At 42.8% G+C, this 14,359-nt stretch overlaps 2 protein-coding genes across 2 annotated transcripts in view; one reads left to right on the top strand and one right to left on the bottom strand.

Moving 5' to 3' along the window:
* LOC118411426 (angiopoietin-2-like) overlaps window positions 1-4,154 on the bottom strand; it is a 6,535-nt gene extending 2,381 nt beyond the window's left edge. The window contains exons 1-3 of the mRNA XM_035813706.1: window positions 3,790-4,154; window positions 1,602-1,755; window positions 447-548 (exon numbers count right to left, since the gene is read on the bottom strand). Of these exons, the coding sequence (XP_035669599.1) occupies window positions 447-548; window positions 1,602-1,755; window positions 3,790-4,062 (529 nt within the window). The 5' untranslated portion in view covers window positions 4,063-4,154. The remainder of the gene's footprint in view (window positions 1-446; window positions 549-1,601; window positions 1,756-3,789) is intronic.
* Window positions 4,155-9,078: 4,924 nt separating this feature from the next.
* LOC118411872 (collagen alpha-1(XVII) chain-like) lies at window positions 9,079-14,025 on the top strand. Its single transcript, XM_035814362.1, has 6 exons — window positions 9,079-9,550; window positions 10,370-10,535; window positions 12,360-12,535; window positions 12,965-13,100; window positions 13,308-13,458; window positions 13,845-14,025. The coding sequence occupies exons 1-6, from the start codon at window positions 9,149-9,151 to the stop codon at window positions 14,023-14,025; spliced, it is 1,212 nt and encodes a 403-aa protein (XP_035670255.1). The 5' UTR covers window positions 9,079-9,148.
* Window positions 14,026-14,359: the final 334 nt, after the last annotated feature.

Here is a 14,359-nt window from a genome sequence, read left to right as displayed (position 1 = left end):
GATCACCTAGTTCTCGACGTCTCGACCTAGTTCTCACAACTCTCGCGAGAACTAGGTCACTCCGTGATCATGATGGACTGACAGTCATCGAAAATATGGAGGTATGTTTGCTTACCTGTCAAAACTAGTCACTGTTTGATAAAATATTCTATTAACTGTTTACATACGTGACTGATGAATCTCTTCAACAGCAAAAAAGGGAAACATAATGTTCCGGCGTACAAAAATATATTCTTTACATGCTACAAACTCAGTGGTATCTGAAACTTTGATATGTAAAAATGTATATATACTGTCCAGGAGCGGAACCGGTGTAGTCGCACATCGCCGAGTCCATCTGAACTGATCATCTGACAGGAAGAAAAAGGACAAGAAGAAATATATATCAACATTTTTTTTTTCAACAGTATTTTGAGAGAGAGAGAGGGGGGGGGGGGCAATGTTACCTTGGTTCTCCATGTCACAGTACGCCTCCACACTGGTGGATGACAAGTCCAGGGTGTAGACTCCACTGGTAGTGTGTCCTGCAGCATGGTATGCCGCGCAATCTACCGGGTTTGGAAGAGAACGGTAAATAAAAATACGGAAAACCAACCACATTTCAGTTGCACTTTAAGAAACCTGCGTACTTTTAATTATTCCCTGCAATTATTTCCCGACTGCCTGGCACGGGAGCACTCAACTGTGGGAGCACTTACTACAGTGCCGCGTTCCACCCAGGGATCGTACGTGAAACAAGAAATCTTTTAAGAAAAGCCGTGCCTTGCCGCGTATTTTAAGACTGAACTGCTGAGAGCGACACCTAGCAACTTCAGTAGGAAATGCAGCAAAAATCCCCGAGTGTACCAGGGGATATTGGAAATTTACCTCATTATCATAATTTATGTCAGATGAATTATTGGCACATTAAACAGGTTTTGTAAAACTTTTTGACCCACAATGAATATGCATTATTTTTCATTACAAAATAAGTTCCTTCTGATGCAATTTGTGATATATCTTTATATAAACATGGTGAGTTAAAGCGTAGATTTATTACGCTGGGCCACATACAGTAACATGCGTCTAGAAGAGAGTTTTAATACTCGCCTGGAATGTACCATTGTTTAACTAAGCTATGAAACTCGGCAAGGAAAGAAGGGCCTTTGGAAGGGGCTTTGGAAGGGCTGGGTTAAAAGGTCCGTCCATTGATCCATGAATCCATGGAAGAAAGCTGGCATAAGGCCTATATTTTAAAACGTGTAGTGCTGCGGAGTTATGGTCTGGCTGGATCCGAGAGTCTGATGTGTCCCTTTCGGATTGTGGAAATGGCGATCCACACGACTTTCTTATAAACTTTAGCGTTTTTAAAAACCACAAATAAACGTAAAATTTATGAAAAGATAAAAATGATTTCAATTTAAGTCGAACATAAACACAACGACCAAAAACAGAATGTTTCACACCCCGCCCCCATTGTAAGTGGAACAATCCACAATGACAGCCATATTAGTGAGTAGAAAAGTGAATCAAGGTACGTACCTTTGTTCTTGATGGCTACTCGTAAACACATCGATATTCAAGTTTACAATAATGTATAAGTATGAGTGTCATATCCCTACCCCCAAGAGTCGTGGCCAGTGTAATCTTGTTCGCAAAATTCCCGATGTTGGACTTAGCTCGGCGATGCACTTCAGCTCCGTACAGAAAGGTGGCGCTCTTGCCCCGCCCCGCTCCGTTCTGCTGCTCATGGACACTTGGGCCCTGAGGACTGACCTGTTGGGCGACATTATATATGCTTAATTAACTCGGTATCGTTTGGCTGACAGTGGCGGTGCAGTAAAGACTTAACCCTATCCAGACTGGGCTTTTTGGGCATTCCCTGGCCTGGGGGGGGGGGGGGGGGGGCTCATTCGACCCCCCTTCGTATTTTCAAAACGGCTCACTGTACGATCGCCAAATTTGCAGGGGGGGGGGGGTTGTGCTCATCGAGTTTATAATTCCTGAAATTTTTATATCATTATGACGTAATATAACGTGATCATGACGTCATTAATTGATATTTTTGGCTAAAACGGGGAATTTCCATAATACCTAAATATCTCACTCAAAAAGTTACCAATAAAGGTTTCTTATTAATATTTAAGTGTTATAAGACTTCTGTTGTCAAAAGCCGACGCAACGACGTCAAAATGACGTCATAGAATGACGTCATCTGTAGTTTAGCTTTCCGCCATCTTGGGTTATCAACCTTAAATTTTTAATGATACATTTTTTTCAACATATAACGCTAAAACCCCGTGGAAATGGATTAAAAACGTTCACATGAATGTTTTCTGTAAGAAAATACCACGTAGTGATGAAATCTGAGTGAAAATAAGCTTGTTATGGTTCCGGGTCGGAGTTCAAATCTGACCGGAGTTGGCGGAAGGGTGGTGTAATAGGCCGGAAGTGCGTTGTTGTCTCCCTAATTTTTGCTCCCTATTGCTTGGTGATCGTTATAGCTGAGCATAGATTTGTCGTATTTCCTGAAAAGCCCGTGGGTTGTATTATTTTTGTGCGAGGAGTAGTTGGCCCTCCAGCGAAACCATTTTTGTATTAGTCCGCTGCAACGGTGATGCGGTTTTTTCGCCTCATGACCCAAATAGCATCGTTTTTCATGCGATTTCGAAGAAATTACGTCATCGGAGATTGCAAAAAAGTTATCACATGGAATTTTTTTTATTTTCATTTTGCATAAACATGAAGAATTTAGCTTCTCTACCACGTAGGCCGTTATCCTGGGAAAATTCGTTTTTTCCAAGCAGCTTCGATCAAAAAAGTGTTGAAAAATGATAGTTTTCTGGTCCAAAATTAAACTTTTACTACATATTCTACCCAAAATAAAGAAGCAACAGACGATACCAATAGGTTTGTCGGAAAGAGGCAGTAAACGGCTTTCGACCATATTGATTAAGTTTCGCGTCCTACGTTTACTAGCGGAACTGTAGCCCATCGGCTTGAGGCTGTCCGCCAACCTCCGAAATCGTAAAAGAAACTCCGGTCCAAGACCTTATACTTTAAATCATGATATTGTCGGCCATCTTGGATTTTGCCCAATTACGTCATTTCATTAGCATAATTTATGAACATTCAATTATAAATGTTTAACTAAGATGTGTTGGATATTAAAGATATATGAAAAGAAGCTAACTTTAGCAAGAAAATCTTAAAATCCCATTGTTTAAACAAAAATTAGTGATTTTTGTAAAATTTGCTTTTCAGAAACCCGTTGCCATGGCAACACGAAAAATCATAAACTTACCCAATTTTTTTAAAAATTGTTGGCAACAATATTTTAGGAAAACTCACTAAGTTTGGTTGTTCTAGCACAAGCCGTTTGGGAGCTATAGGAGGTCAAAGTTGGCGCAGGCACTTTTAGCCCCCCCCTCCCCCCCCTAAGTGTCTGGATAGGGTTAATCTCGCTCGTCATGATGACAGGTTGGTGAAGGTCCAACTCTGCCTATCCTGCACTTCGGGTCTGCTGGCCCTGACTAGGGACCGCAGGGGACCAACTGCGTACAGTTCGTTACCTCCACACAGAATGCGCCAAACCTCATGATATGTGCTTTTTTAATGGTGTTAAGATAAATTGTACCAGTAGAAATGCTAAATGAAACAATTTGCACAGAACACAAGTCACTGTAACTTGTCGGGAACCGCTCTGACCCACCACCCGTATCCATCGGACCGAAAATGTAAATCGGAAGTTTGGCTTAAACTAGTGACGGCTAAGACTATATGTTATCGTCTAGTGTTTAGTGGCCTTACCTGCATGTCCAGGTGTTCTTTCCACTGTCTCAACTCCTGCACTAGTTGGGCTTCCATGTTCCTCAGGTGCGACAGCTGGGCTTTCATTTCGTTGAGCTGAGCCATTTGTGACTTCATTTCTCCAAGTTCCACCCCCTGCTTCACCAGTACAAACATGGTGACGAAACACACGAAAACGATCAAAACGGCTACCAACAGCGCTGCGATTATCCCCAGCCTGTCCCTCCCAGCCACGCGTGCCGGGTAAGGCACCTCGAGGTTTCCAGAGCCCATGGTTACGTATTTCCGCCCGAAAAAGTAACTGCAAGTCGATCTACAGGCCAGGCCTAGCTCACACAAAGACCTGTCCACGACTGACTGACTTTACAGATATGATATAACGTTGAACCCGACAGTTCTGTTCCCCCATTGGTTAGAAACACAGTGACACGCCCCTTTCCTTATGCGTCAGTCATGCATTTTGTTATATCTGCAGATTCGGAGCACATCGTAGACCGTCGGGTCCCAAGCGAGGGTTAGCGAATGGGGCCGATTCGTGGCCGATGATCCCCGAGTTCGGTGTTATATAAGTCACTCGGCACAAGGAAGAAATACCGATCTAATTGGTACGCTAAGTGCCTGTGGCTCTGTCCCGTCCATTAGTTTGTGATCGAGTCATCAGAAAGCCAATAATTCTCAAACAGCACTTTTGAACAGATGCTAGAGAGTCGGAAAAATGTTTGGGCAACTCTTCCCAAACAGAGCTCGCGTACTCGAGGATGCGTCGTACAAACGTCAGGTAAATGTGGGTTAAGACGTCTACAGAGAGACCCACCTTCTTAGCGATGCTCACATCTACTCAGGTTGCGATGCTGTAGACACTACACCAAAGCATGTGTGTGTGGGGGGGTGGACTTGATACAAGGTATCGACTAAACATAACGGATGAAAAAAATTCATTAAAAAAAGTACAAAAAATATCGAACGTTTTAAGCTCTAGAGATGTAGTCTCTCACTCTCTGTTGATAACAGCTCATTCATACAACGTATTTTAGTATATCGTGGACCGAAAACATGTAAGAATTGAATATTTTCACACATCAGTGATTTTGAGGTAAACACACAACTCTGTCCCGCTCTAAGTTGGAAACGAGCCGTCCAGCCCCCAGGCTGTAACAATCCGCTCTAAAACCGGTCGGCCCTGAACTCAGGCGAGATGGCAGGTCAGAACTTATGGTATAATCGTGGCTTTTAACAGTAAATGATGCCCATTTCTCTAGTTTGTGATCTGTTCGTTATTTGTTGCTACTGAAAGAAAGCGTTCCACTGAACACATGACTAATATTTATGCAATTACTGCATATCCACAGAGATTGTCTCTAAAGTGAGGTGCCTGCAAGTTAGCTATTGTGTAGTTAGGCAAAGCCATTATATAGTTAGGTAAAAGTACCTGCTGAACATATTGTGTAGTAAGGCTACATTCTGCCTAGCTAGCGACTCTTTCGAGCACTGCGCTCGACAATCATCGGCCCCATTCGCCAGACTTCGGTCTGTACTCGTCGTCTGTTGGACGTCAGTTGATGCTCTCTAAATCACTATAAATGCATACGTATCTGAATATATTCATACACGTGGTATTTTAATAGCCCATGAAATCTAAGGGGTTGCGACATATGAGCCAGACTGTATGTAGTAAATATTCTGCTAAATTATGATAAGTACAGGTTTATTGAATTCGGACAGAGCACCGTGTGCAGTCGATGTGATCCCCGTTCACCTTTCCTTTTAAAACCACTGTTCAACATTGACGATTCTCTACGCACGCAAAACATCCATGTTCCTAACCCTTGCTGCCGCAGGTTAGCACAGTAGGTGATTAAGGATATTTATGAAAGAAGTTAAATGGGTCTTTTTCGGTGTTTTAGGAAAAATACTGACAATGAAGAACTTGATCCGTATAAATACTGACATTGTCTTGCCCATAGCTTCACTGGTCGCTTACCATCTTTAGCCATATTTAGGGTCTAAGATAAATTTTGACGGTTTGGCTGGTCATTATGTAAGACGTCACAGCTGTATTTTTGGACAATTCCTGTGTTAACAAATTCTGTATAAACACTCATTCATGCGGCTGAGATAAGCAGCTGCACACTTAGAGCAACCATCCCTGACCCCAGTCAGGACAGCTACTGTTGTTAACGTAAACCCAACCACCAAATTTCACGTCTCTTATCAATATCGTCTAAATGAGCAAACCAACAAATGTAAAGTATTGAGCCATAAAGGAAGCGATTCGGGTTTTAAAAACGTTAAATTTAAGCCCCAGGCAAGTGTTACACTGATTACGCTGGTATGGCCACACTCTGCTCAGTGACTCTTCCCAGCAACTGATTCGGAGAACATCGGGCCCATTCGGTGAACTTCGGTTCGTTCTCGTCGTCTGCCGACATGAGCCGACGGCCTCCGATGTTGTCCAAATCACCATAGGCTTGACTTTCAGACGTCTGAAAGACATTCTCTATTGTTTAGTTTAAGGACATGTCGTCCACATAAACAATAAAGTATTCAACATCCTGTCCAATAGGGCTGGCTGCTAGTGCTGAAATAGAGGCATTTGGGTGGTGTGGGGAAGGAGGATACAACATTGTGTGTAATCGGGATACCGTCTGATTACTTACTTCTACATGACATGCATTTGAAAAAAGCTGTCGCTGTTCACATTTTTTTCAGATCCTTGGACCAGGATGTATGCACCTTTTTGTACAGTATGGTTTTAATTCTTAATTACAGACACACCGGATACAGAAAAAAACTGTGTTCAATCGGAATGATCTTATTTGCTGCTGATTAATTCTGATGAAGCCATTCGACTTTTACTCTTTTTTTAACACACAAAGGTAAATGTTTGCCCCATACTTGCACCACGTTGTATCACCGGTTCACAGCCTCTGGAGAACAGTGTTCATATCAACATAACAACAGGTATGGCTGTCTCGCATTTGACTTTTTTTCTTTTATTGAACAAACACATAAAGGCAAAATAACAGACAAGTAGCGGCCCACTCAAGTTAAGACAACTTATATCGGTGAAGCTATTAAAGGAAAATAAGAATAACATATGACTGACAAGATGCAGTAAATGGAATACTAATGTATTGACTGGTAGTCCTGTTACCCCCCATCCCCGGAAATTTTGGTAGGACACGGAACAAGAAAAAAAAAACATGGTTAGAAGCGGCCAGTTTGTACAATGTAGTTCTGGGTTGAAGACATAATCAAACAGTTTGTGGAATCGTTCAAAGGGAAGTACCAAAAAGTAGCAAATGTTTGATTTCGCCATCAGAAAGAGAGAAAATATCGAAAAGATGTCCCACGATCCTGGAAAGTTTGCCGAAGAGAGTGTGACGAGGATTATTATGTAATGGGCAGTGAAGTAGGAAATGAGAAATCGATTCGCATTGGCACCCGCAGCTACAGGCTGGACTACCAGTTAGCCCACGAGTGAAAAGACTACCATTCAGACTTTGTTCAAAATGTCAACAGGAACGAACAAGTCACTTCCTCTCAGGGACTGTAGTCCTTCTATCTCAGGTCAATAACCTCCAAAGTGACAAACCAGGCGTGTGCTTCTTGCTTTTGCCATTCTGCAATGTTAGAGGAACTTCTAAACAAACAAATTACGAAAGATACGTTTACTTTGTACAAGTACATGTCTTCCGTTGATATTGACTGCACAAATGGACTTCCTTTGGTTAAGTAGACACGGACAAATGTAATTTCTTATGAGCTATGTAATTAAAAGTACCAGCTGTAGAGACGTACTTGCATTGTCTGGCCCCTACTCGTACAGATATGTTATCTCCCTTACTCATATTTTGGGTCTAAGATGTATTTTGACTGTTTGGATGACCAATATAAGATGTTGAGGCTGTGTTTTGGGATATTCATGCATCAATGACTTCTGTTTAAACAATTATGCAGCTGAGACTGTTGCACACTGTGTGTCTAAAACCGGTCGTCCCTGACCCCAGCGTTCACAAGTCAGGACAGTTACTGTTGTTGACATGATTTTCTGTTGACATGGCTATCCGTTTTCAGATATCACGTCTTTCATCATAGCGATGAGCACACCAACATCCAAGAAATTAGCCACAACGGAAGCAATTATGGTTCTAAAAAGACCGATTTCAAGTTAATGATTGGAGGACATAAGAAGCCCCAGGGAAGTGTCACACTGATTACACTAGTTTGGCCAGCAAGGCATTCGGAGATCTTCGGGCCCAATCGGCCAGCTTCGGTACATACTCGTCGTCTGTCGGACATGAGCCGACGGTGGTCGATGTTCCCCGAATTACCATAGGCTTGACCTTTAAAAGTCTTAAAGGGATATTCTGTGTTCTGTCAGGCGTGTGTTGTTTTGTTGTACGGTTTTAGTAGAAGACTTATAACATAGAAAATTACGACAGTTGCGTTTTTGTGTTCCTCTGCTGCAGACCTCCCGTTGATATTGACTTCTTATCAATCAATCAATCAATCAATCAATCAATCAATCAATCAATCATCAGTTGTTGTTTTTTACACTGGCGAATATTCCTGTGAGCTATGCAGTTAAAAGTACTAATATTTCGTTCTCAGTGTCATGAATAAAATCCAATTCCTTTCCATAGTAATCAGTGAGACGCTCTTACAGCGCTGAGACACCGTCTGTAACACTGTAACAGACAAAACACGACCTCTTGCTGGCTCCAGTGACCCAAGTAATTGTTGACAGAATAAGACCCAAAATCAAACTACATTATCCGTTTCAGCCAAGCACATATTATATTTCCATCGTTTAGAAGAATTAACCTGCATCAAATTTGTAAAACCAATTAATTGTTGACAGAATAAGAATCCAAACCAAACTACAGTATCCATTTCAAGCAAGCATATATTCTACTTCCATCGTTTCAAAGAACATATCTGCATCACATTTGTAAACACTAGTTAAAAATGAATTGATTTGTCTTGTATAAAAATGGTATCTTTTATCTGAGGACAACCCGACCCTTAGGTTCTTGGTGCACCAATTAGATCGGTATTTCTTCCTTTTGCCGAGTGACCACAAATCGGCATTCGGGAATTATCGGGCACTCATCGGCACCCTTCGCCAAACTTCGGTTCGGACCTGATGGTCTACTTGCTCTGCATCTCCAGTCATCGATAAAAATAGGAATGACGTATGAGGAAATGGGTGTTTGTAACCAATAAGGGAACAGAACAGTTGGGCTCAAGGTGATGTCACATCTTGGTGTCAGTCAGTCGCGGACAGGTCGTTGTGCAGGTGGGGTCTGCCTGTAGGTCGACGCTTACGTACTTTTTCGGGCGGACATATCTAAAAATGGGCTCCGAAACGCTGTCCGACATGAGTTACCCCAAGCACGGAGCCATGCGGGGTAAAGAGGCACTGAAAATACTGGGTATAGCAATCGGAACTGCCACGGCTGTCATTGTGAGCTTCGTCACCATGTTTGTCGTCATGTTTGTACTGGTGAGGCAGGGAGAGATGAAGTCACAGTTGTCGCACATGGAAGCTCAGGTGTCTCAACTGAAGGACATGGAAGCCCAGCAGGCGCACCTGAAGGACATGGAAGCCCAGCTGTCCCAACTGAAGGACATGGAAGCCCAGCTGTCCCAACTGAAGGACATGGAAGCCCAGCTGTCCCAACTGAAGGACATGGAAGCCCAGCTGAAAGAAATGGGAGTCCAGGTGCAAGAAATACAACAGTGGAGAGAACAGCAGGTATGGTCATAAAATACAAGTTTACGACAAACTCCCAAGGAGGACATTTTCGGTCCGATGGATCCGGGTGGTGCGTTAGAGCGGTTCCCGACAAATTACAGTAAACTGAATTGTGTGCAGATTGATTTATCTAGCATTTCTACCCTCACATTTTATCTATACGCCATTCAAAAAGCCCAGATTAAGAGGGCTGACGCATTACATGGAGGTAATGAACTGTACACTATCTACTTGCCGAAGTATGGCGACGCCCATCCCACCCCACCCCCTAAAACAGACCAAGTGTAAAACGTAGTTCTAGTGATGATAAATTGTTCTTCGTTGACCTAGTGCCTGTTCTAAAACATAATGTTTTGTCTCAGTGAGTATTACATGAAATGTTTGAAATAAGTAATGAGTTATCGACAAAGGCAAAATTGATTGAGAACGATATATATCAACATTATCATGTGGATAGAACACAAGTTACAGCTGATATAACGCAGACTTGTGCTTGGTACATTGTACATCGGAATTACAGAGATATTGTCATGCTTATCAAGTCATACAAGACTTGTAAAATTGATAATGGCACCTTGTCAGCATGTTAGCACAAAGCTTACTGTCTGCGCGCGGGTGCATTGACCAGAAAATTTATCCCTGCGGCCTCTAGTCTAAACCAGCAGGCCCGATAAACGAGTTCAAAGTTCAGGATAGGCCGAGTTGGACTGTCGCCAACCTGTCATCCTGACGAGCGAGACTACGTGTCTGACAAGATGATCTTGAAAAGACACTGTAAGACTAACGAGTTAATTAAGTGTATCTAATGTCACCCAACAGGTCAGTCCTCAGGGCCCGAGCGCTCGTGAGCAGCAGAATGAAGAAGCGGGGCGTGGCAAGAGCGCCACCTTCCTGTACGGAGCTGCAGTGCATCGCCGAGCTAAGAGATCTGTGTCTAACATCAGGAATTTTGCGAACAAGATAACACTGCCGACGACTCTTGGTGGTAGGGATATGACACTCATACTTATAAATTATTGTAAACTTGAATATCGATGTTTTCTACTATTAGTCAGCGAGAACAAATGTTATCGCCCCTTGAATCTACTCACTAATTAACATCTGCTACGTCACATGCGGCTTTAGAATGCCTTCATCCTTACGCAGAACATACTTTATGCATCTATTTTCTCTTTTTACTTGTTTCTTGCTGGTGAAAACCTTTAGTGAATGCTAGAGCTTACTAATAGAAAAGCCTAGAAAACGACATATTACATACTTCTGACTTAACCCTATTCAGACCGGGCTTTTTTGGTCATCCCTGGACGGGGGGGGGGGGTGCTTTTGAGGCCCTCCACTTCTAAGTCCTATAACTCTAAAACGACGTGCCGTAGGGCCACCAAATTTTTAGGACATGATTTCGACATATATGACAAGTATGTGAAGTTTGACGGTACGTTGAAGTAAGATGACGTAATTATGACGTCATCAATTTGATTACATTGGTCAAACCCATGAAAAATGGGTATTATCAGAAAACTTCAAGTTATGCTGCAAAAATGTAACAACAAGTGCAGATAACAGAATAATAATGTTTATTAGAGAGAGAACTGGTTTATTTATTGAACGCACACAAAATCAAGTACAAGCTGGTAGTCCGGAGACTAAATTGCCTCGTACTAAGTACACAAGAGAGTATAATGGAAATCCCTGCATAAGTGCAATAATCAAATTATAATAATCGCAATTCGCACTCAGCTGTACAATTTAAAAGTGTGGATCTACACACACATAGTAGATATATATATATATATCAGTAATAAAATCTCATTTCAATCTAAAACAGCACTATTAGGAAGATTAAAAAGTGACATCTGAAGTCTAACATTAATTTAAAAGGTCGACACAGTATGGGAGCGTAGTGTTCCTAAAACGAGCCGTTCTACACGTAAACTGAGTGAAGTTGTCAGCGTTTCTGAGGTCTCTACCATGTGCCTCAGAGCGGCGTGGTGGTAGCCAGTCGAAAACCTCAGAATGAACAAGGAATCTGGAACTTCAAGCAGTGAGCCTTACGCCTTACATGCAGAGGTTACATAAATAAACGATTTGCGTTGCCAATAGCAACATCAATGACGTCAATATGTCGTCATAAAATGACGTCATGCAAATCTAAGATACGAGTTGGGCTCCGCCATATTATATCCATCACCTTGAATTTTAAAAATACTTTTTTTTGCAACAATTAATCACAAAGGGCAATGGAAATAGACTAAATTCATTCATTTAGATGGTTTTTGATGAAAAAATACCAGGTAGTTACAAATGTTAAGGGATAATTAGCTTGTTATTCTTGATCGGGCCATTGGGTCCGCCTTTTTGGTTTTGGGGCGGGGGGGGTCATCAAATTGGCATAATTTTGGCATCCATATTTTTGAAAGATATGCGGAGGAATTTAAGTTTTTTTTTTGGTAACAAATTGGCGGTAATTTGGCAAATAAATGGGAAAAATCCATGGTTGGAATCAAAAATAGGGTTTTTTGGCAAAACTGCCTGTCAACAAAGGGTTGCCATGGCACCAGGAAAAAAGGGAAAATTTGTCAAACTTGGTAAAATTGTTGCCAACAATTTTTTGGAAAACCCCCCCAAATTTGGGGGCTTTAGCATAAGCCGTTCGGGCGTTTTAGGACATGGAAGTTAGCGCGGGCCTCAAAAGCCCCCCCCCCCCCCCCTCGGTCTGAATAGGGTATAGGGTTAAGGCGGTATTCTAAAAAAAAAACTCGAGTAGTATCTAAAAATACTACTTAGCATGTGCTTATCTGTGTCTCTTCAGGGTGCTTAGCCGGTGAGAGAGGAGAACCCGGAAGGGACGGGAGAGACGGTCTCACCTTCGCCGGTCCGACCGGACCTCCTGGTCCCGCCGGTCCGACCGGACCCCGTGGAGACCCCGGTGGGAACGGTTCACGCGGGGACCCCGGCCCTCCTGGTCCTCCCGGGCCTCCTGCATCGGTAAGTACGATATGATAATAAGGATATGCTATATATATAGGTATGTAAAAGACTCTTCTTTGTGTGTTGGATGGTGTTTTCTCACCGGAAGTCTGCGCTGTAGGTAAGGTTTGAACAGGAATGGTGCCACCGTTAGTTACAGTTATAGTATACCCTTGAAAGTCTGCGTAGATACGGGCGTCTATCTGCGAGAACTCAATATCATTCTGAAGGGTGCCCACTTTGTGTTAAGTATAAAATTGTGCCGGAACGTGTTTCGTCCTTGCTGAAGGGAGACTCCACACTAATGGCAAAAGGACCCCACTCGGGCACCCTCTCAATCAGGGTTGACTCTCGCGGATGTACGTGGTGTTTGAGGGTGATAGAAAGCTGGCTATCCCATCCTTTTGACATGCCATGTTAATGACCATCACATTCCATTCTTTATAGTGTTGCTGTTCGTCCCCTCCAACAGCCAGCCCACCTAACACAGATGATCCCAGCCCGCCACCGACAACAGCCACACACCCGCCTCTCACAACCAGCGTGCCCTCCGCTCTGACACCGACACCAAGCTCCGGGACTGGTGAGTAAGAAGGGGTCCCTATCTGCACGCATGGTTAACTGTTTCTCGTATGTTAAAGGATTGCAGTTTTGGAAATATGTAGTGATAGTACGTTTTCTTCAGCTTTCAATGTGTGTACATACGTTACTGGTTTGAAGACATCAAAGGTGGACCGTTCTTACATGATTGTAAATAAGTATGTACATGATGTATTCTGCCTTTTGATAGTGGCTGAAACTTGCGGGTTGAGGATGGACTTATTCTTCATCTTGGACTCTAGTTACTCGGCTAAACGAAATGCAATTGCTTTGGTCAACGCCTTCACGATTGGTTTGAAAGATACCAGGGTCGGTGCGATGCAGTATGGAAACCCAGACTCGTGAGTACAAATGTAGTTAAAAGTCTACCACAGATATCAAGCTTTTCTTACAGAAGTTCTCCTGGTCAATGCGCATATCATTTGTATCATCAACTTAGTTATATATCACCAAAGACCTGTCTTTGCACCAACATAGAAAGATAGATAAGAGCTTTGAGTACAACTGGGTGCTGTGAAAACAGTAAACTAACAATTTCTGAAGTTGCAACAGGAACTTTCCCTGCCAATTTTGTATCAGCTGAACTACTAAGAACAGATTCAATTTGATCTCCAATCTCAAAGTTCAGCAGATCTCTTGTACGACGGACATCGGTTATCACGATGATTAAAACCGAAGGGCTACAAGTTATGCACCATTCAAAGGTTCATTCCCTTTCAAAATACAGGTTGGACATCAAGCTGGGAGATTATGGTGATCTTGCATCTACAGTCCAGGCAATACACGCCATGCCGTATCCGGGCAATGGCAGGCGTATCGGAGCTGCGATGGATTTCGCACGTCGAACTGCTGCTTGGAGACCTGCACCTGTTCCTAGGGTGGGTGTCAGATATCTTAGCTCTAGATGAAGCATTTGGACATCAATAGTAGCAAAATTACCAAAATAATAGGGCAATAGTAGTGTTTGTAAAGTCAATGAATTTCGCACGACTTTGACATTCACACATAACGTGCCAACGTAGAAGGTGAAGAGGTAACGTTAACGTTTTACTTTGCAGGTAATGATAGTCATAACAAATGACCGCTCCTCTGACAGCGTGGTAGCGGCTGCACAGGCTCTGGCCGCCGACCAGGTGGCCGTGTTCGCCATCGGTCAGGGCAGAAGTTTCAGCTCAGAACAACTGCAGATCACCAGCAACAATCCAGGCCATGTGTTTGAGCATCCTAACTATAATTCCATCG

Source organism: Branchiostoma floridae, chromosome 3 (assembly GCF_000003815.2).
Source record: "Branchiostoma floridae strain S238N-H82 chromosome 3, Bfl_VNyyK, whole genome shotgun sequence".
Lineage (NCBI taxonomy): Eukaryota > Metazoa > Chordata > Leptocardii > Amphioxiformes > Branchiostomatidae > Branchiostoma > Branchiostoma floridae.
This window is presented reverse-complemented; position numbering and strand designations above follow the sequence as displayed.

Bases quoted from the DNA above. Each gene is read 5' to 3' on its own strand.
- LOC118411872 (XM_035814362.1), top strand. From the start codon at position 9,149: ATGGGCTCCGAAACGCTGTCCGACATGAGTTACCCCAAGCACGGAGCC. The intron at 12,536-12,964 runs GTAAGTACGATA...CATTCTTTATAG, and splicing joins CTCCCGGGCCTCCTGCATCG to TGTTGCTGTTCGTCCCCTCC. The intron at 13,459-13,844 runs GTGAGTACAAAT...TTCAAAATACAG, and splicing joins CAGTATGGAAACCCAGACTC to GTTGGACATCAAGCTGGGAG.